At 51.5% G+C, this 25,983-nt stretch overlaps 2 protein-coding genes across 12 annotated transcripts in view; both read right to left on the bottom strand.

Annotated features, from left to right (window-relative positions):
* NFATC3 (nuclear factor of activated T cells 3) overlaps nt 1-1,563 on the bottom strand; it is a 116,437-nt gene extending 114,874 nt beyond the window's left edge. For all 5 annotated transcript variants that reach the window (XM_036114968.2, XM_036114969.2, XM_078062573.1 and 2 more), the window contains exon 1: nt 1,179-1,563. In XM_036114968.2, the coding sequence (XP_035970861.1) occupies nt 1,179-1,281 (103 nt within the window). In that variant the 5' untranslated portion in view covers nt 1,282-1,563. The remainder of the gene's footprint in view (nt 1-1,178) is intronic.
* Nucleotides 1,564-6,619: 5,056 nt separating this feature from the next.
* The window catches only part of DUS2 (dihydrouridine synthase 2), a 49,188-nt gene continuing 29,824 nt past the window's right edge, over nt 6,620-25,983 (bottom strand). For 4 of the 7 annotated variants that reach the window (XM_036114979.2, XM_036114975.2, XM_036114977.2 and 1 more), the window contains 11 exons: nt 22,698-22,745; nt 17,060-17,125; nt 16,838-16,908; nt 14,773-14,901; nt 14,588-14,674; nt 13,084-13,252; nt 10,877-10,998; nt 9,483-9,632; nt 8,639-8,726; nt 7,447-7,520; nt 6,620-7,207 (listed from right to left, as the gene is read on the bottom strand). In XM_036114979.2, coding sequence (XP_035970872.1) covers nt 6,970-7,207; nt 7,447-7,520; nt 8,639-8,726; nt 9,483-9,632; nt 10,877-10,998; nt 13,084-13,252; nt 14,588-14,674; nt 14,773-14,901; nt 16,838-16,908; nt 17,060-17,125; nt 22,698-22,745 — 1,242 coding nt within the window. In that variant the 3' untranslated portion in view covers nt 6,620-6,969. Of the gene's footprint in view, nt 7,208-7,446; nt 7,521-7,655; nt 7,697-8,638; nt 8,727-9,482; nt 9,633-10,876; nt 10,999-13,083; nt 13,253-14,587; nt 14,675-14,772; nt 14,902-16,837; nt 16,909-17,059; nt 17,126-22,697; nt 22,746-25,983 lie in introns of those variants that run through there. The other 3 variants (XM_078063242.1, XM_036114980.2, XM_036114982.2) reach the window with 3 other exon arrangements.

The following is a 25,983-nucleotide window of genomic DNA, read 5'->3' on the forward strand; positions in this document are numbered from 1 at the left end:
AGGGGCCTCAGGCCTTTTTTGCATCCAACACAACACTACAAAGTACCTAACAGTATCTTCAACCTAATAGGTGCTCAAACAACGCCTGTGGAATTGAAATAAACTCAGGCAACAAATAACTATTGTAAATTACTATGCTGAAAAAGACAACATATAAACACTAAAAGGGCTGATAAAACAAATACTGTCCAAAAAATCCTTTAGCTTTCACGTTCAGATATGTTTTTCAGTGCAATGGAACATCAATATGATCATGAAGTAATTCATCTAATACCCAGAAAGAATAAATAGGGATTAGTCTTATCCATCTCTCTTTTGAAGTTCGCCTGCATATGCAATAGGGAAACTGAACTTAATGAACCACAGTATTCCAAACCAGGTCACAGGAGAGCTCTTAGTCCCCAGCCATCCTGTTTCTATTTCCTGATTGGTCGGACCTCCAAGCATTATGGTGCCCAATCTTCCCAATTCACGACCTCCTCTAAAACATCTTCTGCGGTGAGCTTTTAATTAAAATAAAGACTGAGTTCCAGAACTTTCTAGAATTATGAACAAGGCACCCCACTTTTTTTTAATCTTCCGAAACATTTTGCTCAAGAAAAGAAATCCAGTTTGCAAAAAGTCCCGTTATAGTTACACTTCGAATTAAACGTGGGCCATCAACTTGCACAAGTGTTAACCCAATGGCATTTCTCTCCTAACAAAGTAGATTTAAACAGACATGTGCACGAATTTTTGAGAACTCCTACATCTCAAGCATGTGCACCTTTCAAATAAAAAATGTTAAAAACCTGGGATAGATGAAAAGCCAAGTGCGCTTACACTTCACAGGGACAGCTTTTTCTCCGCACCACGCTGGCAAAGCAGCGACAACCAGACGCCACTTGGGCAACGGCCCCGACCCTCGGCCTCCAAACCGCAGGCGTCCACTGGCCACAAGCGTCCCGGAGTCGAGTTCCCCACTAGTTCGCTTCCAGCCAAGCCCGCGGCCACTTCCACGTCGCTGCGACCCACACGCCTCTTCAGCAATTTAAATCCGCTCTTCACTCACCGCACGCACAAACACACACACACGGTGTTACTAATCCCGGGACAACCAAGGGACCAGGGAAGGGACGAGCTCGTGCGAACCAGGAGAGGAGGGGACGCTCCCCGGTCCCGCCCGGCCCGGCACCCACCTGCAGGCCGCGAGCCCGAGGGCGGCGGCGCCGGCGCCCCGTCCTCGCCAAAGACGAGTTTGAAGTCGAGCTCGTCGTGGGCGCCACAGTTTGCAGTAGTCATCGGCGTGGCCCAGGGTGCTGCGGCTCCTCCTGTGGCGGCGGCGGCGACGGAGGCGGCGGCGGCGGCGGCGGCAGCTCCTCAGCGCCGCTTCATGCCGGGCCGCGCGGGCCAGGAGGTCGCGGCTCCGCGGCAAAGTTTCCGGGCGGGGACCGTGACACCGAGCGTTCCGTTCCGAACTCGAGAGCTGGCCGCGCGCCGAGTCGCACCAGGAGCCGCCGCCACAGCCTGTCGCTACTGCCTAAGCCGCCACGGCCGCCTTAGCCGATATTCCCCGCCCCCCAACACCCGCCGCCGCCGCCAGCGCGTTGCCGCGCCGTGTAGCACGCCTAACCCCGCCCCCTACTGCGCGCCCATCCGACCGTGCTGCCCATCGGCCACTGGCGCCCCTGCTCGCCCGATGGCTCCGCCCCCCTCGCCGGCCTACCGCGTGATTCCCTCTCGGGGAGGAGGAAGTCACGTGCACAGAGAGTTGGATGGCCCCATTAGCTCTTGGGAGTTGTAGTTTGGCCGCTATTCTCTCCTTAACTTCTAAACCAGGGCCCTCTTAATTGGATTGAGTGCAATCCAATCCACCCGCCAATCGAAGATCCCTTTCCTTATTGGGCAGAGCTCACGTTGAGTGGGGTTATGGGTTTGGAGACGGGCGGCTGAAATGTTGCTCTGATGGCTGGGTTTGGGGACGGTGTCAGTGCCGGAGAGGGTTACGTGAACGCCACTTACACGCTCATCCCGCCACCCCAACCCTAATGGCGGAGTCTAGGGAAGGCAGGGCCGGGCCGAGCCTCCAGCTAAGGTGGGGCGGAGCCGGAGGAGACCTGCGCAGCCTGAGGAGTCCCGAGTCTCAGCTCAACAATGCAGACCCACCCCTTCGGGGCGGGGCCCGCGCCGGGTGGCTGCGCCTTTGTCTGTCCCTACGAGCTGGCAGCTGCTCTCTGGAGGACAGCCGGCGCATTCGAGGCCTCGGCAAAGCCCCACCAGCAAGGTCGGTCCATTGCTGGAAGTCGAAGCCGATTGAACCAGAAGGCCCGTCGTGAACTCGCACCACTCATGGGCTCGATGACCTTAGCATCCCGGTGCACATCCGTGAAAGCGGGAGGACCCGCTACCCAAACTGAGTGGTTGTTAATGGAGAGGAAGTGACACTGTGTCTGAAGAACTGTTTTTCGCTCTCGGTCCCTCCCCAGAGCGCCTCTCTTCCCTTGAGACCCAGAACGCCTCCTCCTGGGCCTGCGGTGGCAGCCGTGCCAGGGGACGCTGAGCCTGGCTTGTTTACTTAGGGCTCTTTCAAGACGCAGGGTGGACCAGGAGCTGGGAAAAGTAGCACTGACCTACTTCCCTAGCTCCAGGCCCCACAGGGCATAGTATCTCTAGAAGCAAGTTGCTGTAGGAACTCAGGGCACTAGGTCTCAGAGACTTGGGTGCAGGTGCAAGGGCCCAGGCACTCACCCACAAAAAGGCGAAGAGGACAAAGTGGAATGCTTTGTAGAAAGGTCTCAATATATGGACTGATACCTGAGCTACCAGGGAGCCCTAAGGAAGGCCTAAGTAGGCTTTGGGTCAGGAGGACAGGTAATGTCCAGAGTAGATGAGATGTTCATCTTGGATTGGTACATCCCTGAGGTCAGAAAATTTTTCCTGCTCAATGCTCTGTACACATACCTGAGCTGGACCTAGAGAAGCAGAGATAAATTAGTCGCCCTTCAGGGGTTGGGGAGAGGAGGCCAGCAAGTCTATAATCACTGTGCAAAGAGATTAGGGATGTGCCAGGATCTCCAGAAAGTTTCATAATCCCCCAGGGTTGCAGGGCCTCCACAGGGCTAAGTAGGAATTGGAAAGATGGCTGAGAGGTGAGGAAGATGATTCCAGGCAGAGGACAGATTTCCAAAAACTCAGAAATCAGAAAGCACAGGCAGTGAGCAGAAGCCAAAGGTAAGGCCAGATGAATGGGAAGAGTGCTATAGGCCACTGCAAAGTATCTAGACTTTATCCTGAGGGCAGTAGGGAGCCATAGAAGGATTTAGAGCAAGGAACTTACATATTCAGAATTCTGGGGGAGGGGGAGGTTAGGGACAGAAGAAAATAACAGGGGACAAAGAGAGGGAGTAAACAGCATTGTGTGGGTGAAATATCCTCCTAATGAGCAATTTCAGGATGTGTTGTCGTCCCCCTGCCTAGACCTCCCCCCAACATACTTCCCTAGGTTATCATCTGGATTGAGAAAACGGACCTTTATCTATCCCCTCTGTCCTCCAAACCAGGGGTTCAACTAGCCAGGCCAGGGGGGAATGCAAGAGGGAGAGCTGGACCTGTCAGTCCCATCACTGGGAAGAGACCACACACAGAAGCTAGAGAGGCCTTGAAAAATTCACCCATTCACCAAATGCATCCATCTGTGCATCTGTGATCCATCCATCTGTGTTTCCCCACCACTGTGCAGCTGGAGAACACTTGGACAGGGTTACATCTTAGGAAGGTTTCTGGTCTGGAAGAAACTGAGAACTCTAACCTGGACTGATAAGGGCTGGAGCCACGGTGGGCACTGACTGCAGAAAGAGTGTCGCTGCCCTTGCTCAGAAGGGCAGCAATGGCTAAGAGCTCTGCAGGCTGGGACTATCCTGTCCCACTCACACACACCGGTACATTTTCTCTCCACCCCTTTTCCTCAGCCAGGATCTCCCCTATCAGCTCTTCCTCGGGCCAGCTAGAAAGCTCTTGTAGATGGCAGGAGGTCATCTGACCTGCCTCCAGCCTTCCGAGAGCCCCGTGAAACCAGGAGGCCAGGGGACTACTGCAGTAGATAGGACTCCAGACTCATGGACAAGGACTATGTGGGTCCCTGTATACCCTTTCTCACTCCTGTGTGAATGCGAGCCAGGCCTGAGATTTAGGGAAAGCCATTACCTTCATCAGCTGCCATAGGTCTGGTCCTGAGCCCCCGATGTTGAAAGCTCTCCTGCAGCCTCTGAGCCATGGGATGGTACAGCTTAGCTTAGCCCAGCCCAGCCCCTTTTGTTCCACATTAGGGGAAACAGGAGCCTTGGAGGAAAGTCAGGGTTTAGAAAAGTTCTTTCTTTCCATGCCACATATCCCATTCAACAAGCTTGTCTGATTCTCCTTTTATTCCTGCTCCCCTCACCCACACCAAGGCTGGCCGTGGCGGACACAAGAACTGCCCTTGAGTAGCTCCCAATCTGGGCAGAGGCAATACCCGCCAACTCCAATTGAAGAAAGCTGGTTGCTGAGGTCAGCACAGGGTGCTGAGAAGACAGGGTCAGCACTTTGTTCTCAGATACTAGGCTGAGGAATTTGGACTTGATCCAGAGGGCAGTGGAGAGCCACAGAAGAGTTCTGAGCAGGACTGACACCTGGAAGGAACTAAGTGTGCAGGGCTAAGAGATTCCCCACTCATCTCTGCACGAAGTCCAGTCTTCTTGCCTCGGCCTTCGGAAGGTGTGCCCCACCCCCTCCAGCTTTACTCATCCCTCCCTCTCATGCTCAAAACCATGTATCCCCAAAATGTGATGAGCTAAGAGGAAGTCCTCAGTCTAGGTGGCTGGAATGGATGAATACATGTTGTGGACACTAGCCCACAGAGGGGTTTGGGCATCTAAGTGGCCACCTAAGTGGGCATGGTGAGAACAATGAGTGGAGCTTTCAGACCTGACTGGGCCCTCCCAGCTGGTCCCAGACTTGGGCAGGTCACTCTGAGACCAGCGCAGGCATCACTGAAGTATGCTAATGTGAGACTATTTGAGAGCCAACATATCCTAGGATCTTTGCCAGATATCCTCAGTTATGGAACACACATGAACCCCTCTCCACCTGCTCCCCTGTGAATGGCCCTCTCCCCAGTGCTTTTCCTGGGCCCTCTAAGTTCCCATACTCCACCTCTATTTGTTTTTTTTCCAGCCTCTGTCTTAACAGCTGACCTCCACCCCTGCCTCTCTTTCCCCATAGCCCCGAAATAAACCTAACCCCACCAGAGAAGGGGCTTCCCCAGGGAAAGTACCCTGGTGGGAGAAGAGGCCTGAGGGTACAGCCCAACCCCACAGAAGTGGATCTTTAGACTTGGTATTTGGTCACCACAGGGTCCTTCCACAAGCTCTGACTAGCTCAGGATGCCCAGGAGTCCACGGGGGCCTCTCTGTCTGCCCTGTTCCAGTTGGGATATGAGGAAAGACAAAGGGGGCATTTTAACTGAGACAGGTTTTTTGTGAGAAAAATCAGACAGAAATTGTGCCTAAAGCTTGATACTGAGACTGGACCAAGCCTCAGCTGTCTCCTGGGTGGGGTCCCTTCTCTTAGAGCACTAGTCTAGGAAGCTAGGGCAGCCCCAGCATGGAGTGACCCCATTAGCCACACAGTGCCCTATCACAGGCCTATTTATCCTCCAGCCAACCTCCTGCAAGCAGAGAGCAGCTGATCTCCCTCTCAGAGGAGGGCCCTCAGGCCCAAAGAGCACTAGAAGTGACTTGCCCAAGGTCAGACCGCAATGGGCCCTGGGAGGCGGCTGGTAGTGCATACAGAAGAACAAGTGTGCAGGGAGGGGCGACTCCGGGACTGAGACAGGCCTCACCTGCCTGATCTTTCACTCTGGCCACCAGGGCCAGGGGCTGCTGGCTGGCATAGGGTCCTGACCCCAGGGACATGAGAGAAACATGGCCTTGGCCTGGAGGGGAACGCCCCTCCCCACAGAACTTGGAAAAGGGGAGGAGAAGTAGTGTGTTTACAGTGGAGGAAGCGGGGGTGGTGCAGGGCAGGGACCTTTGGTCAGAACGCCCCTCCCAGTAAGAGGGGGAGGCCCCATGAGATGTGGTAGCCGTTTGTTTGCTTCTCACTGCCAAGAGGAAATTAAAGAGAATCTGCCACTTCCTTCCGGCCCAAGTGGGATAGTGGGGGCTGGTGGCAGGCAGTGGCGTGGGTGGGCACTTGTAAGGGCCCCAAACTGCTGGCATCAGCAACATGTGTCCTCAGTGTCCCCTGTCTGGAGCAGAGACCTCATCAGGTCTGGGCTCCAGCCAGCTGGGGATCAAACCCAGGACCCCCCCACACTCACCTGAGCCGGTCCCTTCCCGGAGCACCAATACCCTAATTGTTCCCCAGATTCTATGGCACCTCTCATCATGAAAGTTAATTGATGGGTAGTACCTCAGGTTTGCCATCAGCAGAATGGGCTTCTTGGGCCTTCCTGGCTCAGCCCAAGTCCTATGAGCATTAAAGATGATACCCCGCCCCCCATTTCCAACCAGACCCATAAGGATGGGCAGGGGATATGCTTTAGGGAGCTGCAGCTCTGCACAGAGGGTGGGAATAAAAGAATTATGCCAGGCCACGAGTCTGTGTGTGAAGATGCCCAAGGCTAAAGCAGCCAGCCGTGGGTAAGGGTAGGGGGATCTTTATTGCACTGTACCAATGTCAGGTTGAGGAGGTGCCACCTGAGAAGCTCCTGTTTTCAAAGAAAATACTGAGGTCACAGGGAATTTGGCCTTGCTACTCAGACCCACCAAAAGAGATGTGCACCCTAGGCACCCTTTAGCCTGTGCTCCAGGCTGATGGCCCAGGTCAGGACCTCTTAACTCCTGCCAGGAACAGTCAGAGAACTGTCCAGTGGCATCTGGTTCATGCTCTGCACCCACAGACATCTTACGGCCAGGCTCCTGAAGCAGGTGACCAAGGTAGGGACAATGGTCACCAGCCTTCCAGGGGGCTCTCTTCACCACTTCCCAAGGCCACAAAGAGCTTCTTGCACAGCTCCCCAGGCACTGCTTGCTCCTGATTTCTCGGACCCCCAGGGTCTTGGTCAGTGGCCTCCCGCTTGCGTTTGTGCCATGAGGGGCTCTCCTCGCCCAGCCGACCCTCAGGGAGGCCCCGGCTCCGCAGACAGACGATGGCTGCAGCCTGCTCCGCCAATTTCTTAGACTTGTCCCTGGGCAGACGAGGCATGGGACAATAAGGCAGGTAGGTAGGCAGGCTGGTTGCAGGACGAGAGGCTGAAAAGGCCTGACTCTATACACCCTTGGCAAAGACTCTGACAAAATTGAGGAAGGGGGTGATGGCCCGGGGATGCCACTGCCCAGGTACACCATCCTCCCCAAACCCTCCTCGGCCAAGGCTAGGCTCAGGCCCCTCATCCCACGCCCCAAGCCCACTGATGAAGAAACTCACCACAAGGTGGACTGGTACTTTTGCTCAGCAACAGTCACAACAGAGCAGAAGAGGCGATCCAGGGGGCGCTGAACCTGGTGCAAAGAAAGGAAAGGAAACAGGGATGGCTGCATGGGGGCAAGAGGAATGAGCCCTGGGGCTCACCTGCCAGGATCACGTGGAAGACAGAAAAAGGGAAGTACTTCCCACCTAAGTTAAATGAAGGCTACCTGTGTCACATGCTCCTCCCCAGCAGAAGTGCCTGGTACATCTGCCAAGGAAGAAAGGCAGATACATAAACAGGCAATGACATTCTAGTGTGTCAGGAGTTCAATCATGTCCCTAAGCAAAGGGCCATCAGAGTCCTTAGCTGCGCGTGACCAAGGATCCTGCTCCTACTGACATCTGGATGGGCCAGGTCACCCAACATGAGGAGGAATTCACCAGATGGCAACGGGGTGAGAGGGGGCAAGGGAAGGTACACTTGGCAGAGCAACCACGTGATATGGCTGGACAGAGAGCTGAGTGGATGAGAGAGGAAGCAGAAAGGCATGAGGGGAACCTTGTGCTCTGTGCTGAGGTGCTAGGGCTTGATCCCATAGGCACTGGGGAGAGGATGAGGACTTGAGCAGGGAGGCAGAGGTCAGATTTGTTCTGGAAAAGTCACTCTGGGAGAGGGGAACACAACTCCTAGAAGTAGATCAGAGGTCAGAAGGCCAGTCCAGAAGAGACAGAACAGCCTAAATAAGGCATGGCCATGGGGACCAAAGGAGGTGAAGAAAGACTGTCTTAAAGTTTCCACCAAGGGGCCTCAAGTCTAGGGCCCAATTCTGAGCCCCATTGGCTGAGGCCTGGTCCAAAAACATGTCTAACTTTTAGGTTAAGTAAGCCAGCTGGTCCTTTCCAGAGAAGTCTCCCTAATCTAAGCAACACCACTGGCAGAGACTGGCCCAAGCGGCCTGTTAAGTAGGTCTCAAGTCCAGTTTTATGAAAGTGGCCAGAATTAGACAACAGGCCCACTCTCACAGGAAAGGTGCTATCATATTGGTCCAGCCGCCAGCAACCACTGCATGCTCATGGAGGGCAAAGCCAGGCTCCAATCAAGCAGTCTGGAATTCAGGGTACAAGCTATGGGTGTGTTGGGGGTGATGGCACCAGCCATGGGGAGGCACTGTAGAGCTGGATGCAGGGCAGGCCACAGCCGGAAACTCACCGTGTCATACACAGGCTGTGCCAACTTCTCCTTCCGGCACCACTCCAGCAGGCACATTTTGGGGGTGATCTGGGGTGAGTATGCTCTCCTGGGGCAAGGAGAGGAAGGAGTCAGGGCTCGCCCACCATCACCACCAGGCTGCTGCCTTAGGATTCCTGTACTTACTCCCCTGAGCTCCCATTTCTGTCCCACCAGTGGTGTGGAGCCTGGATTCTACCTAAAGGGAAGATGGGCTTCAGCATGCTTGGGGAATTGGGATACGAAGTGAACTTCCAGCACTCTGAACTCTAGCCTGGAAAACAGCTTTCAACAGCCAAAAATTAAAGTCCAGGGGCACCTGGGTGGCTCAGTCGGTTAAGTGTTTGACTCTTGATCTCAGCTCAGGTCTTGATCTCAGGGTTGTGAGTTCAAGCCCCCCGCTGGGCTCCATGCTCAACATGGAGCCTATGTTAAAAAAAAAAAAAGAAGAAGAAGAAGGTCCAGTTTGCCTCTCAAGACAAGACAGAAGGGAGTGGGTGGGGGGGTGGGAATACAGGTGGCCATGCAATGGTCTGGGATCTAGCTCAGTACCCATCCTTATTAGGTCCCCTGAGTTGTGGGACAAGGTGGATCAAGGAAAAGGTGAAGCCTGGTCACCCCAGGACATCACCCACACCCCTGACAGTGCTGCCTTGGCCTTCAGTGACTGTCTTCCCTAAAGTGCCTTCTTTGGGATGCTGAAAAATGAGAACAAGGATCCAAACCAAGAAGACTTATGGTCCCTGAACTTGGCATTAACCATGTATAGCAAGTAGCAGCTGAGGGCATGGGCCCTGGCCAAGCTGAGGCCAACCTGGAGACCTACCGGTCAAACTTGACAGCCATCTTAATGACACCAGAGGGGTCTTCAGCTGGCTCCCCCACAGCCTCTGGGGTCCGGGCCAAGAGCTCAGCCCGCCGGGTATTTAGCTCCCGTGTCATCTCCTCGTAGAAGGCACCAAGACCAAAGGCCTCACTACGGAAGGACAAGCAGAGCGAGCCCTTTAGTGGACCCAGCATGCAGGAAACTACTGTAAGAGCCCAGGGCCTCACCACTGAGGCTCTCCCCGCCCCCCGCGCGCACACACACACACACAACCACTACTGAGACCTACCCCTGGGATCAGCCTGGACTGGCAGAGAGTGAATGTGAGACTCTGAGGCTGGACAGTGGAGGGCAGGCTGGGCTGGGTGGAAAAGGCTGTAAAGGTCACCTCTACCACCTGACCCCAGCCTCTCTTCCAAAGAGGAAAACACAGGCAAGTGTCCCCAGCCAGCAGTGAGCGAACTGACCTACACTGAAGAAGCGCCTGGGTTATACACAGCCCCATCCTCATGTGGGCCCAAGGGAGGAAGAGACAGAGGCCACGACCACTAAGTGGTTCCCCACTTCCTGACCCAGCCACAAGCAGTTAGGCCTAGCCTAACTGAGATACCACCCATAATTACAGAGTTATACTCTTTCTCTTAAACTCAGAAGACACCTGAGTCAAGCTGGTTAAGCTATGTGGGGTAGGGACAGAACCAACACCACAAGCCCAGGGTTGGGAAGAGAGTTCTGGCAACTCTTTTCCCTTCTAGGAAGCATATTGAGGGCTAAAGGATATTTGTTTGGATGGGTGCCTGGGCACAAGTGTGGTTTAGGAAAGTTTCTTTGAGGAGGGAGGAAACACACAGCGAGGAGGAAAGAACATTCAGGCAGAAGACCCAGTATGAGCATAGATGTGGAGCTGGGGAAATAGACAAATAGACAGGGGGCCACAGGAACAGGTACTAGGCCAGGTTGTGAGGAGCTATATCAAATGTAGAGGACCAAGCCTCCCAGACTGCAGAGTGATGGGTTGTGGGCACAGGCTCAGGCTAGGGGCTGGATTCTACAACCTCAACTCTCCTGACCACTGGGTCCTGATGGCCTGGTGTGTAACAGATCTGTTACTGGGAAAGCCCCTTCCTCCCCAAGAATTCCCAAGCCCAGCCCCCACATTCCTCCATCCTACTGGCACTCTACTTCCCCGGATTCTGCTGCGAGATCAGTCCAGGGATGGAAAGTTCCAAAGCTTTGTTAAGTATCCAATTCTGTGAGGTGAAACTGTGCCACCACCCCATCCTATACATCCACCTCCAGAAGCTGCATCCCTGGTCCCTGACAGTCAGTTTAGGGCTCATTATCAAGCCTGGCAACATCTGCAAGGAATGATGGACAGCCATTTCCCCTCTCACCAAATTTCCTGGGAAGACTGGGCTGCATGGAGCAACCTTCCCTGGGGCGACTCCAGCTGTTCTCGTAGCATCTGGCACAAGCAGTACTTGGTGTTGGTGTAGTGGTTCTCATACTGCACAGCCTGAGGGAAGAAACGGCATGAGCCCACTTGCCGCCCAGACAGGCCTGAGCTATGCCCTGATGGCAGAGAAAGGGGCTCCAAGGGGGCATCAGAGGTGCACTTGCAGCTGGGGCAATGTGAGCCCATAAGGAAAGCCACCTCCATCCTAGCCATCTACTCCTCCAATGAGGGGTACAAAGCTCGAGAGTCATAGCCCAGACCCAGGGTGAGGAGCACACTCGACCAGACAGCCTGAAGGACGTCCAGATGTGTAGGGAGCCCTTCCTGCTTCAGCCACCACAGGCTGCCACAGAGGACCTGCTGCCCTTCCAGGGCAGGGACGGGGGGCAAGTCAAATTCCGCTGTGGCAGGAGCAGCACCAGGACAGGGGTGAGATTCTTCTATTTCTATACACGGTGGGTACCTTCCTTGCCCACATCTTAAATAACCTGTCTCCAATAGCCACCTGCATGGAAAAGCACAGCATCATGTACCAATCATGTTCACATGCTACTTGTCCCTTCATTGAGCTTCACAAGCCTCACAAGCGTGAGGTGCAGCTGTTACCACTACTCCTGACAAACACAGGCGCAGGGAGGCAAGCTGACTGCACCGGGAGACACTCTTAGAAGCCTGCCTGGCTGGGGCAGACAGAAAAGCACTGGGTGAGAGGGGCCCCAGGCCTCGCCCTCTACACTCTTCTAGTATCTCCACCTGGGCCTATGTCTTCAGTGCCTGGGAAGGTGCCATGACACGCTGAGGACAAAGCAGAGATACGCTGGTAAGCCCCAGCTAGTGACAGGACTTTGATTCGCTTGTCTGGGACAGAAGGCACCTGGCTGTACCAGGAGCAGCCCTGCCTATGCTCGAAAGCCACTCCCATCCTCCAGGACAACAACTCTTGAGGAGCTGCCAAGGGACAGACTGAGTAGGAATGATAACATCACCTTTTACCCAGTGAGCAGTGCTGAGCGTATCTTCTCTGCTCGTGCCAGCCAGCTGCAAGAGCTAGACAGGTGGCCTGGGCTAAGGCAAGCCCCCCTTGTCTCTGGCTGACCCAGGGTACCGGAAAGCCTGGTAGTCAGCAACCTGCCCAACAGGACACCTGGAACCCAGGGGATGAGGGCTGTAGCATCAAGCAGGGAGGCTCCAGGACAGAAACTGCCCATCTCTAGACAGAAGCCTCAGGGCCTCCTACCATCCCCAGCTTGCACAGTCCTGGGGATACCCACATACCATGGGGGCCACGGCTACCACAGGCATGGCCATGGCCTGAAGAGGGTATGGGCAGTCTGAGGATCTGAGAAGCTCCTGACCCTCCCAGGAGGGTGTGAGCCCCAGTATTGAAGAGGATGAGGGCTGGACTCTCTGCTCAGGCCCAACACACTGAAGAATTAGAAGTCCACTGACTCTCTCTGCCTGCAGACATTTACAGCTAATAGAGTCTCACGGAATTCTAGGATTGTGCCAAAGGGACAGGGCAGGTGAACTGGTCCAAAAGTTCCTTTAGAGGGAAATGCCTCTCGCACTACCATCAAGCTCTCAGAGGAAGAGGCTGGTCCCTAAGGAGAGGGTTAAAGTTAGGCTGGTCCCTAAGTCAGAGGTTAAAGGATTCCGGGAATTAGCAAGAAAAGAGTTTTAGAAGTGATTCTGACTTATGACCAAAAAGAAGTCTCTACAGAGATAATCTGTCCTCAACAACAGTTACAACGGCCCCTCCTGGCTGTCAGGCGCCAGCCCTTTGGCATGGGTGTCTTCAGTGACACAGACCCCACTGTCATTGTGCATGCATGTATGTGGGGGGACGGGGGGATGAGAGAGAAAGAGAAAGATATCACATGTTTGGGCAGCATCCAGAATCCAGGAGTCCTTACTACGACCCCCACTCCTCGGAACCTTTCAAAGGAGGTGACAGTAGGGGCATGCCTCCCCAGCACACTCTCTTCACACCGCAGTCAGGGAGACCCAGTGCTACATTACAAGAACTAAAAAGAAAAGGAGAGGAGCAACAGGGCTGCTGGTGGCTGGGGGCTCACCCAAGGTACTTTTTGCAGGAATATGGCAGACAGTGAGAAACGTTTCTTTTGAAAAAGTACATAGACGTACATATCGGATGTACTTCTGCATGACCTCTTCCAGGGGTCGCAGACCCTCCTTGAGAAAGATGGATGGGTTCCACATGGCAGCTCGGGCCACCATCACCGAAGAGGCTGCTGTGGCTTGTCGAAAGTCCTCTATGTCCAAATACTTTTGGATGTGGTCGTGAGATCCTCCACTGAAAGGCAACAGGGGAGTGAGAGGTGTCCCCATCCTTATACCAGCATTTTCAGAAAAAGGCAACTCCCAGAACTGCTACTCATTAACCGTGTGGCTTTGGCCAAATCCTTCATCTATGAGCACTTCAGGAAACTGGAGGTCATAACGCACACCCCACTTTGGGGTCAAGAACACCAAGTGAAATGACGCAGTGAAACAGCCTGAACCAGGTCTGGCCCGTAACAGGTCTCCCAGAGATTTTACCTTCCTTCCTCCTCATCCTAAAGCCAGCCCAAATCTGAAGACATGGGTCTGTAAGTAGATGTTGGGATCACAGGAAAACTCCCAGCCTGGGGCACCGATATACCTACTAATGGCTGGGTCAAAAACCACAGACGCAGTGGTGATTATGAGAGGAAGGAAGGAGGCCCAGTTTGGTTGCAATTTCCCTTCCTGCCACCCTGAAGCCCCAAGGGCCCCCGTGGAAACCGCTCTGTTTGTATCTGTTCCATTAGGAGTCAGGTGACAGCCTCAATCCTGAGACAGTGTTGTATGTATTGTGGGGAAGACCCTCAGGTGGCGGCAGCAGCATCAGGATCCAGGCTCTTGAGTAGTCCTACCCTCTCCAAGCCACGCCTACAACTCCTTGGCCTAGCGACAACCAGGCCTGGCTAACACCCCCAACCTTAGCTCCCTTGTTCCTTCCCACAGTCAGGCATGCCTATTGTCAGGGCTTCGGGGCTTTGGAACTTCTCTGTTCCTCTCCTGCCCTCGGGCTCTGTGCCATCCCCCGGTGCAAGGCTACGCTGGACTCCCGACTGGCCCACACAGCCAGCTCCCCAATGACAACTGAACACTGTCTTACTACTAAGCCTCTGGGCTGGTCACTGGTACCTCACAACTACCTGTCTCGGCTCCTGGTCCTGTAGCTGCCCAGAATGCTTTGAACTGTGACCTGCTTTATGCCCCCTAAGCCATACCTCTGTATGCTCTGGCTTGGGACTATTCACCCTACACCCTGCACACCTAACTCTGGGTGTGACATGACTTTCCCCTGGGCCTGCTTCAGCGGCCGCCTTCTCACTCTCCCTGTCCCCTGAACACTCCTTACCTCAACCCATCCATCAGAATGCCCTGCCTGCTGCATATCTATATCAGCCACTCACCAGAGGCCAGGGGACATGACAGGTACTTTTCAGCCTCATGCCCAACCTCATGTTTTTCTCCCACCTTTTTTTCCTTTTCCCTTAGATCATTTTTTAATGTTATCTGAGTCCATTTTTTGTATGTCAACTCAAATCCCTCAGAGTGAGGTGGAGCATAAAACAGTAAATGATGAAGAAGAGAGGCTTACTTGGCTATGACAGGAATGGAGAGGGTTTCAGCAATGGCTTTGATGGCTTCACAGCTCACAGGGTGCTGAGGTCGTTCCTCCCGCTTCCTTGGAAATAAAGAAAAAAGATGGGGCCAAGGGCTGAGGCCATGTCACAGTTTGAACAGGTTTACCTTAGCCAAACCCTACCATCCTCCCTGCTGAACCTCAGGAAGGTCACACGGCCACGAAGGACAGGGTTCTGGGCCACAGAGGATGTCTCTCCATGACCTCTGTTGTAAGGGGCAGGAGCAGCATAAGACCCTGCTGGGAAGGCAAGTCCATCTCTTGCAGGCCTGTGGGTGAGGCATGGCAGAAGAGGGCTGGTATGGGTGGCCTGGCTCCCAAGGTCACACTGCCTTTCCCTAGCTTTCTCTCACCTCTGCCAGAGATGAGGACAGTGCTTTAAGAATGCTGCCCCTACTGTCCCAGTCCTGCCCTCCCTACGAGACTGGGAACAGCTGCTGCCCTCAGACTGGCCACTCCCACACAGCTGCCTATGTGGAGGCCAAGTTGGGCAGCTGATCCTGGGGAGAGGCACCTGGCACAGGGCAGATCCCACAGCCAGGACAGGCCACAGATCATGGCTGTCACAACGAGCCCCGGGGAGGCAGGACCACAACCTGGGGCCCCTCCTTCCAAGGTCAACTGCAAGAAGTTCTTGTGTATGAGTGAGTTTTAGAGATACTGAAGTGAGCCCTGATCTAAGTTGTGCTCAGGAATGAGCAAAAGAGATGGTCGACCAGACAGACCTTGCTCAGTTCTTGCCTGGGCCCATCCTTTCTGGTACACTCCTCAATAAAAAGGTCAGGGGCCACAGGGCCTCAGAAAGCCTATCAACCCATCCTCCACCTCCACCTCCCCACACCCCCAGCAGCCAGGCTAGTCCATCCTCAACAGCTTTGATGGCCTGAAGGCCCCTCTTTAAACTCACCCATATCTGTCTTCCTGGTGTTTCCAACTACTGGCAAAAAGGAATAGCTATTTTTACTCAGAGAATACCAGATGCCAGGCCCTATGCGAAGGCTATATATTCACAATCTCATAAAAGCCTCAAGACGACCCTATAAATGAGGAATGTGGTGCTCAGAGAGGTTAAGTGATGTGTCCAAGGATACACAGCCAACAAGCAGCAGAGCCGGGAGCCCAAACCAGGCAGCCTGAGCCTAGAGCCTGCTGTGGCAAGGAGGAGCATGTGTGTACATGTGTGTGGCCTTTCACCGCCCCCTCCTGGCTTCAACCCGCACAGCTCTGCTTTTCTCTTTTACATGTTGGAGTTAACGGGTTCACTTGTCTGAAACGCTGTAATAGACACAACCAGCAAACAGTGGGCTGTTCCTACAAGACTCCTGAACCCAAAAGGAACAACACTCAGAGAAGAGAGGTCACTCTGGCCAAAGTCTGTTGACCTGAGATGTACAAAAGCACATCGTAGACAGAGGGAGCAAGTCGGCCTGGGAAAGCAAAAGTAGCCGTCAGCAACACGTCAGCTCCCAGAAGAGAGCACATTAGCTGCAGATACAGGGCTGTTTCAAGTAGTCACTGTGACAGACTGTGCCTTTAAAAGAACAGCCATCTGCTTAGGATCATTCGAGGGAGAAGCCATTGCTCAACGTAGTGGAAAGAAAATGAGATTCAGAGTTCTAATCCAACCACTTCCTGGCTGCATGGTTCAATTCTGAACCTATCACTCAATCTCTACCATTTACACATCCTGAGGGTATGGGTGTTTCTCTTTCCTCTTGTGTCTCTAAACTCAGTTTTCCTCTCCTTCTGTCTGTCTTTAAACTCAGTGCAGTGTCTACCACTAGTAGGTGCTCAGTGAATGAAACAAAGAAGAATGCCAGCCTACAAAGGGTTTGACTGCCCTCGGGACTTATAGGATGTCAAAGAGCTAGGCAGAGGTAGGCTGCATACGTAGAAGAAAAGTTGGCTGTCACCTGGGGTCTGGCGAAGCATTGTTAAGATGGCTGAGGACCAGAGCACCTGGGTGGCTCAGTCAGTTAAGCATCTGCCTTCAGCTCAGGTTGTGATCCTGGGGCCCTGGGACAGAGCCCCGTGTCGGGCTCACTGCTCAGCGGAGAGTCTGCTTCTCCCTCTCCCTCTGCTCTTCGCCCCCAGCTCATGCTCTCTCTTGTTATCTCTTTCTGTCTCTCAAATATAAAATATTTTTTAAAAAAAGACAGCTGAGGACCTCCCTGCAAGTCAGTCACTAGCTAGGCAACCACTCACCTCCCATGAACTGTGACGGCAGCGATGCCGGTCCTCTCTATCCGCTTCACAAGGCTCAAGGTATCTTCCAGCTGAGGAAGAGGACAGCCCAGGGTGGTTACTGAAGCTACCGAGAGAACAGCTGCCAGCTCCCAAAGTTCAGCTCCTCGAGAATCATTCACCACCCCCCAAATGAACATCCCCAGAGAAAACGGACCTTGAAATGTAACATATCATCCTTACCGACGGCAGGATGCGAATCTTGCAGGTCACAGGTCTGCGTGTCCCTTTAACAAGAGTGCTGAGGATCTGCAGACAGGAAAACACAAACTATTCTAGAAAAACAGCCACACTGCTCAGACTAATTAACTGTGCTACAGGCCTGTGCATCACCGTGGCATGGACAAGTCTATGTTCATGTAGGAGTCCTTCCTTTCCTACGCTAGCACCCCAGCGCCAGAAGCCCCTTGCCTGGTACACCGTGGTGTACATACATATTTGGTAAATGAATGAATGAATGGACCTGCATGCATGCCTACGTAGAACACAGTAATCCTTTGCCAGGCAAACATCAGAATCATCTGTAGAGCTTACGAAATACAGAATCTTAGATTCTACCCTGTACTTCCTAAATGGGTCTCTAGGGGCAGGGCTTAGGAATATGTGTTTTCAAAAGACTCTATATTATCCAGCCATAAAAAATGAGGAAATCCTACCATTTGCAAAAAACATGAATGGACCTTGAAGCATTATACTAAATAAGTCAGAGAAAAACAAATATGGTATGATCTCACTTATATGTGGAATCTAATAAAAAAAAAAACTCCTAGAAAAAGAAATCAGATTTATGGTTACCAGAGGTGTTGGGAGGGGGAACTGAAGAAAGGTGGTCAAAAGGCACAAACATATAATGTACAACATAATGCCTGCAGCTAACACTGCTGTAGGATATCCACGAAAGTTGTTAAGAGAGTAGATCTTGGGGCGCCTCAGTGGCTCAGATGGTTAAGCGTCTGCCTTCAGATCAGGTCATGATCTCAGGGTCCTGGGATGGAGCCCCGCATTGGGTCAGCAGGGAGTCAGCTTCTCCGTCTCCCTCTGCCCTTCCCCCCTGCTGGTGTGCGCTCTCTCGCACACACATGTGTGCTCTCAAATAAATAAAATCTTTTAAAAGAAAATTTTTTTTTAAAGGTTCAGCTTAACACCCTTCCTCCTCAACATGATTCTGAGGCCTCATCCTGGTTGAAAAGACATGGCGGACAGCTTCTTTACTGCTTGAAGGCAATGTTCCCCAAGTGCTATTCCAGGATCTGCCAAGTGAGGGAGCCAGGAAGGTTGTACAGGTCCTGCCTGGGCCCTGTCCTCATGAGCCTCTCTCTCTCTCTCTTTTTTTTCTCATGTAGCTCTCTTTAGGTGAGCTGGTTACACAGAAGTGAAATTAGCAAAGTAAAAAACAACATATTCAACACATTAAAAAGTATTAATTTGCACGGTAATTGCAAAGGACTTCAAAGAAAGATCAAGAAGTCATACAGGAAAGAGTCAGATCACGTATGAATCAGAGATCAAGAGACATGCAAAAAGGGGCGCCTGGATGGCTCAGTCGTTAAGCAGCTGCCTTCGGCTCAGGTCATGATCCCAGGGTCCTGGGATCAAGCCCCGCATCGGGCTCCCTGCTCAGCGGGAAGCTTGCTTCTCCCTCTCCCACTTCCCCTGCTCGTGTTCCCTCTCTGGTTGTGTCTCTCTGTCAAATAAATAAATAAAATCTTAAAAAAAAAGAGAGAGAGACATGCAGATGACAATGAACGTCTGTCGTATTGCTATATTCTTCCCTTGTCAAAAATTTCAGGCTAGGGGTACATGGCTGGCTTAGTTGTAGAGCATACAACTCTTGATCTTGAGGTCGTGAGTTCAAGCCCCACATTGGGTATAGAGATTACTGTAAAATAATAATTTTTAAAAATTTAAAAAAAATTCAGGCTAGGCAAGCTGAAGGGAAGGTAATCCCAAGAGCCCTCTTCCAAGAACTGGATAGTCAGCAGAGCACAGGGGACACCCAGGCCACTGCTGTCAGTCTTGGTTCTAGACAAGTGGGGGCAGCAGAGAGCCAGATTGCAAGAACCAGTCCCAGAGGGCTTTCTCTCAGGCCCAAGCTGAGACAAACCAATCCAGAAGACATCATACCAAGAGGCTGGGCTGACAAGGCAGGTAGACAGATAACGGGCAAGAGAGGGCCTACTGGCTTAAGCACAAATGCCAGGGACTGGCAGGAAGGAAAAGTCCCCAGATGCCGCCCCAGGAGGTGGACTGGGCCTGTGGTCCTAGGGTCACTCTGGCAGGCCTTAGGGGGCAACTACCCTTTAATGGGGTGGGGGATGACTGCCAGATCCACTGAGGTACACAATAAAAATTCTCCCTCTAGTCCTATACTTAAGGCCAACAGTACCATCTCTGGAAGATTCCTTTGCTAGTGCTGACTTAGAATCCCCTGATGTTTGGTGACTAAAGCAACGCCAGCTGGTTTGATCCAGTTCTGTTCTGCAGAACTTCCTTTGCCGTATTTCATCCAAGTAGCTCTAAGCACTTTCTTTGGTATTTCTGTTCAGTTCATGTGCATGTTCAGAATCAGGAAGGAAATTAGTAATCAAAATCCCCAGCCACCTGCAAAGGTCACATTAAGGGGACCGGGTGAATACAGACCGCTTCTGGCTAGACTCTAGCATGAAACCCTGCTGGACTCAACTCTCCCAGTTCCAAGTTACACCACCTGTCTGCGGTGTGAAAGTTTGCAGGGGGAGAAGGACCTAAGGTAAGCTCGTAATACAGATAACACAGCACATCCACCCACAGGGAGGCTCGTCTTACAGCTCTCCTCGCTGACTCAGGAAAAGCGCAACTCTTAGCTCCCCTGGTCGTTGCAGAATGGGTAGAGAGGATGGGAGAGCATAGGCTTAGGAATCACTGGGAACTGAGGTCAAGTCCTGGCCCTGCCAACTGTTAGTCATAGCCTCAGTGTACCATGCACAGGGGAATGCCCTGGGCAGCCAGGGGGCCCCAGGAAATCTTGGGTAGGGGTGAGAGAGGGGACATTACTAACCTAGAGTCTAAAATGAGGTTCTTGGGGCGCCTGGGTGGCTCAGTAGTTGAGCGTCTGCCTTCGGCTCAGGTCATGATCCCAGGGTCCTGGGATCAAGCCCCGCATCAGGCTCCCTGCTCGGCGGGGAGCCTGCTTCTCCCTCTCCCCACTCCCCCTGCTTGTGTTCCCTCTCTCGCTGTGTCTCTCTCTGTCAAATAAATAAAGTCTTTAAAAAAATAATAATAATAAAATGAGGTTCTTAATCTAGGGAGGGTACATCAGAGTTACCTAGGAAGCTTTTTCAAAAGACTAATTAATACTCCCCAGCCCCTATCCACTCCAAGGGTATATAGAATTCTCAACAGATAGAATCCTTTTTTAGTATTATTATTGTAGTAAAATATATGTAACATAAAATTTTCCATTTTAAGCATTTCTAAGTGTGTAATTCAGTGGCATTAATTACATTCGCAATGTTATACAACCATCACCATTACCTATTTCCAAAATTTTTCATCACCCCAAACGAGTATCTTCATTTTGAAAAAATTCTGCACGTAGTCCTGAAATGCTCCCACAGACAAAACCGTGGACCTAAAACACCAGCCTGAAAGAACCCACAAGGTTCTCACCCACGTCACCCAGTCTGCCAGCCAAGTTTGAAGCTGCATCTAATCCAGTCCACTATTCTTGGGTCCCATGTAGCTTTGTTGTGGAAGCCTGCAACCTCCATGAGGCAAACCCCATCCACGAGTCCAACCTGGCCCATCCAACAACCCCATCAAATGGAAAAGGAATGGAATGAACTGAGCAGTAGAACTCTGCTGCCTCATGTATGAAATGTGCCTTATCCAAAGAGGGGCCGTGGAGAAGACAGAGCCAACAGTATGGGAGGGAGAAGCCAGGAGGCTGGAGGACAGGATAACAAAAATGTCTGTGGGCACATGTTGTGATGCCAAGCCACCCCACACTGGGGCCCTCTCCCCTAAGTGTGGTGATGAATTTAACATCCACAGTTGTCCAAATCCACTCCATCTTGCACAGAGGTGTCTGACTGGAGGTTCCTAAGTCCAGATGTCTACTGACCTGTAGCGAGACACTTACAAACTACATCCGGGCACCTTTAAACTGAGATACCATCAAGAGGGGGCAACTGATACTGGGGTAGGGGTCACAAGACCATGGCTCTAGCCTCGGCTCCGCCTGCTACTTATCTGCTACATAATCTTGAGCAAATTACTTTTATCTCTCTGTGCTTTAGTTTTATTATTCTTGATCAAATAGACATAACAAACATCTCCCCTGTCTATGTCAAAGGGTTTGAGGAACAAATTGAATATATATACATATATAGGCACATTATATATTTGTACCTATCTGCACATAGGAAAAACTGAAAGGCACCAAGCCCATCAACACACTGGTCTTCCAAGATCCCAAAGACAGTGGGGCTGGAGGAATATACACAGTCGAGGTGCTGACAGGGCAGCCAGCACAGATAATGGCAGCTTTTACTGGTGGTGCCTTTTCCGAGTTGCTCTAGCCTATTGGAGGCACTAGGAGGCTTAAAGCCCAGACAGGGAAGTGGGAATGGAGAATGAAAATAAAGGACCTAAGAGGAGCAACAGAGAGAGAGCTGATGGACTGAGAAAGAAGTAAAAGGTATATATGGTATAGCAGAAAATGTCACCCCTACAGGCCCTGGCAGCTCACAACACTGGGTGGCAAATGCCAACTGGTCTGCAGGGCCTCATAAACCTGGCCTTTGGAATCACCAATGAAGGGGACCGGAGGTGACCAAGTTCAGCTTGCCTCACATGACCCTGGCCTGATGGCTTTCAAAGGCTGGTGGGAGACTCCACCAGTAGGGAGGAGACCCACTGCTGCTCTCAGCAAGCCCCCTGGGAGAGGCCATCCCCACACCCCAACACAACTGAGTCTGTCCACAATCCACAGGTAGCCTGGCGTATGCTCTCATGATCTTCTCAGAAGGGAGACAGGCCATACACAGGAGGCTCTAAATGACTCCTCAAGGCCCCGGCTCTCAGTTGACATGCCCCTAAGCCCTGGGCTTTTGAGGAACTCCAAGGCTGCTGTACGCTCGCTCAGGGGTTCCCAAACCTGGCTGTATGTCACAGTCAATGGGAAGCCTTTCAAAAATTTTCCAGACTCCAGGAGTACCTGGCTGACTTAGTCAGTAACGCATGCAACTCTGGATCTCGGGGTCATGAGTTCAAGCCTCATGGTGGGCACAGAGCTTACTTTAAAAAAAAGGGAGGGGGGAGTGCCTGGGTGGCGCCGTTAGTTAAGTGACCAACTCTTGGTTTCAGCTCAGGTGGTGATCTCGGGGTTGTGAGATGAAACTCCGTCTGCTTCAGATTCTCTTTCTCTCTCCTTCTGCCCCTCCTGCTCATGTGCTCTCTCTCAAATAAATAAATCTTTTTTTAAAGATTTTTTATTTCACAGAGAGAGAGAGTGAGTGAGAGAGAGAGCACAAGCAGGGGGAGAGGGAGAGGGAGAAGCAGACTCTCCACTGGACAGGGAGCCTGATGCAGGCCTCAATCCCAGGACCCTGGGATCAGGACCTGAGCCAAAGGCAGATGCTTAACTGACTGAGCCACCCAGGCGCCCCTCAAATAAATAAATCTTAAAAAACAAAACAAAACACAGACTCCAGGTGGAGTGAGTAACTGATTCACTAAATCTTGCAGGGGGGGAGGCAGGTGAGGGTGGGTGTGTGTTCCAGGACAACTCTAGTTCACAGGCATGTGTAAGGACCTCTGCTTTCACTCCTGCAGGACTTACCTTCTCAATCTTGTCAGGGTCTGATAGCAGAGCAGCTCCCATTCCTCCCTAAGGAAAAGCACACAGAGGGTCTTCTTATAGCTGGAGAAGGGTGGTCCCTCCCCATGGTATGGCAACATGGTGTGGCAAGCCGGCACCACCCCGGGACTCACAGCCAACAGACCGAGCTTCACTGGCAATTGGCACTTCTAGTCAAGTAGGAAGCAGCAGCATCCAGGCCCATAATGTCAGGGATCAGAGTTGGATGAATTCTAAAAGTCATCACTCTGATCCTCTTAGCAAAACCCACAGATCTAGCTACAAGTAGGTTCCACAAACGTTCCTCAGGAGTGCCTGTTCCCTACCCAGGGTCTCAGGGTCTTAATAAACTAAACCGCACAGTATGGCAAGCCCTTAAGAAAGCAATGGATTATTCTCCCTTTGGAATGAAATCCAATACACCTTCGTCCTATCCTCCCAGCACTTGCTTTGGTACCTTCACTGCCAGCAAAGCCACTTAGAGGAACATAACCTGAAAACCCTGCCCAGGCTCCTCTTCCCTGCCAGCAACAATCCTCCAGACTGACGTCAAGCTCTAGCAAAAGCCCCAGCTAACGGAAACCAACAACCCGAGGAGCCACTTAATTCTTGACATTAACAACAGTAGCTGCCTCTTGATGGTGGGATTGTTGATGATTGGTCTTTTTTTATACTTTCCTATATCACACAAGTTCTGGACAATGGTATGAATTACCTTAATAATCCGGAAAGGGGAGGACCTTTACAAAGCTGAACCCGTCAAAAAATGAGGTAAAGGGAAAAAAACCAAATCCAATAAATAAATCCCTTGTCAGTACATAGACTGCATACTAATGAATGCTCACAGGATGTGCTCAGAAGTGTGAAGTTCACTTATTACAGTTTAATTTCATATTTAAGGGTGACAGGTTAGAATCCAAGAACCCTGAACCACCGCAGACTCGCCCAGGCAGAGCCTGCATTTCAGAGGAGACTGGGAAGGGTGGAGGAGCTACCAGCCCTGGTCTACCTTGGCCACAAATACAAACCTCAGAAGCCTTAAGGAAGCCCTGGCTGCTCACCCCCGGCTCCGTTCGTCCACCTCACACACAGTCACAGTCCTTCCTTGTGGAAATCAAAGGATCTAAAATCCAGTCCTTCCACAACAATGGCTTTGTCAATTAGTATTTCCTTCCTTCCTTCCTTTCTATTTAACTTATTTGCTTTTTTGAATACGTAACACGTTAAAAATTTTAAAGGTTCAAAAGGGTAAAAAGTAAGAACTCCCCTTCCCTGAGAAACGGAAAACTTTTCAATTTATACTTTTCATAAGGCTTCAATTTTCGAACCATGAGAAGAGAGTGGCTCTTCAGGGGGATGTACGGGTATAGCACACTGGTAGCTACCTGTTCTGACTGGTCAGGGCCAGTGCCGTGCCAGATGGTAGCTATTCTGAGGAGCACCCCTACAATGGGAATTTATTCCTTATGCCAAACCAAATAAAAACTTGATTTCCTTCCCCAGGGAAAACCAGTGTCACTAGCTTCTTGTGTGTCTTTCCAAATAGATTCTATGAATAGAAATGTAAACATATATAAATATCATCCCTCATATATAAATGGTGGTATACCATATCTAAATTGGCTCCTTGCTTTTCCATGCCACAATGTATCAGGGAGATTATGCCAATAATTTAAACTCTGCTCTTCACATATCTCAGAAGTACAAAGGAGTAATTAGAAGACAGCAAAACAAGGTCCCAAGTTTTCAACTCCTCATAGACAATTTCAAACCTCCATAATTCCTTGAGGTAGCTATCTACAAGGCCCTGTGGTTTTCAAGCATCCAAAAAGCCTTTCCTTCAAGTAATCTTTGGCCTCCTGGCCTAAAGCCAACATCCCCAAGCCACGTAACTCCAGGGAACAGAGTGGCTGACTCTGGGCGGTGGATCCACGGGGACATCTGCTATGTCTACACTGCAGACCCTGACCGCACATCTTGTGATAAGGTTCCCAGCAGCAGCCCCACAGGACTCCCTCTGGTGCCTCACATGCAGCCAACCCCAAGCTGTCCTTGTTACCTGCCCCAAACACGCTTTTCCTCCAGCAGTCCCAATCATGTGGAAGACAAACTGTCCTCCTGGCTACTGGTCTTTCCTCCCTCTACCCCAAACACTCACTCTACCTCCCCCCACCCCGTCCAATCAACTGCCAGCCAAGTCTTATCAAATGCTGCTCTAGTTTCACTTCTCCTCTCTCCGCCAGGACACTCATCTCCTAAATCTGTGTCCCTACCCCTAGCCCATTTCCACTCGAATCTACCAGACATGGCTTTCAAATTAGTATTTCTAAGTATTTCTATCACAGAATATATTTGGAAAGACACACAAAGAAACTAGTAACGCTGGTTTCCCCTGGGGAAGGAAACTAAGTTTCTGATCACATGGCTCCTCTGTTCCAAAAGGCAGAAATATCAAAAGTCCAAGTTCCGCTAATCTGGTCCTAACCAAGGTTTTCAATCCTGTGCTCTTCTGCTTCCTCTTCGTTTTCCACGCCCCAACTCTCTAGTCAAATCAAGGTTCTCTGCCTCTGCCTCATGCTGGCCTCTCCAGGGCCCCTGCCTGTGACACTCCCTCTGCCTGCAGGGTCCCAGATCCCCTCATCAAGGACCACATCTCCGTAGAAGATACTTAATTTAAGGGCTGCCTTTCCACTCCTTTCTCCAAGCTGCCCTAGCACTCTGCTCTGATCTTCTGATATGACAACGGGCACACATGTATTACATCCTCTATTCTTTTTAGTGTACATCTTGGTTTTAGTCATGAAAAAACAAAGCCCTGTTCACAATTTTTTCTTTTAACATTTACGTCATTAATTACTCAGGCATGAGTGCTTTGTGTTTATTTAGGTGTGTATGTGTATGTAAATAAAATTTTTCCTGAACCACTTACAGGTAAGTTACATTGTATCACAGCCCTTTACAACTAAATATTTGTGTGTATTTTCTAAGAATAGAGATATTCTTGGGGCACCTGGCTGGCTCAGTCGGTAGAACGTGCAACTCTGATCTCAGGGTTGTGCGTCTGAGCCTCACGTTGGGTATAGAGATTACTTAAAAATAAAATCTTTAGGGCGCCTGGGTGGCTCAGTCCTTAAGCATCTGCCTTCGGCTCAGGTCATGATCCCAGGGTCCTGGGATCGAGCCCTACATCGGGCTCCCTGCTCAGCAGGAAGCCTGCTTCTCCCTCTCCCACTCCCCCTGCTTGTGTTCCCTCTCTCGCTGTGTCTCT

Source organism: Halichoerus grypus, chromosome 15 (assembly GCF_964656455.1).
Source record: "Halichoerus grypus chromosome 15, mHalGry1.hap1.1, whole genome shotgun sequence".
Taxonomy (NCBI): Eukaryota; Metazoa; Chordata; class Mammalia; order Carnivora; family Phocidae; genus Halichoerus; species Halichoerus grypus.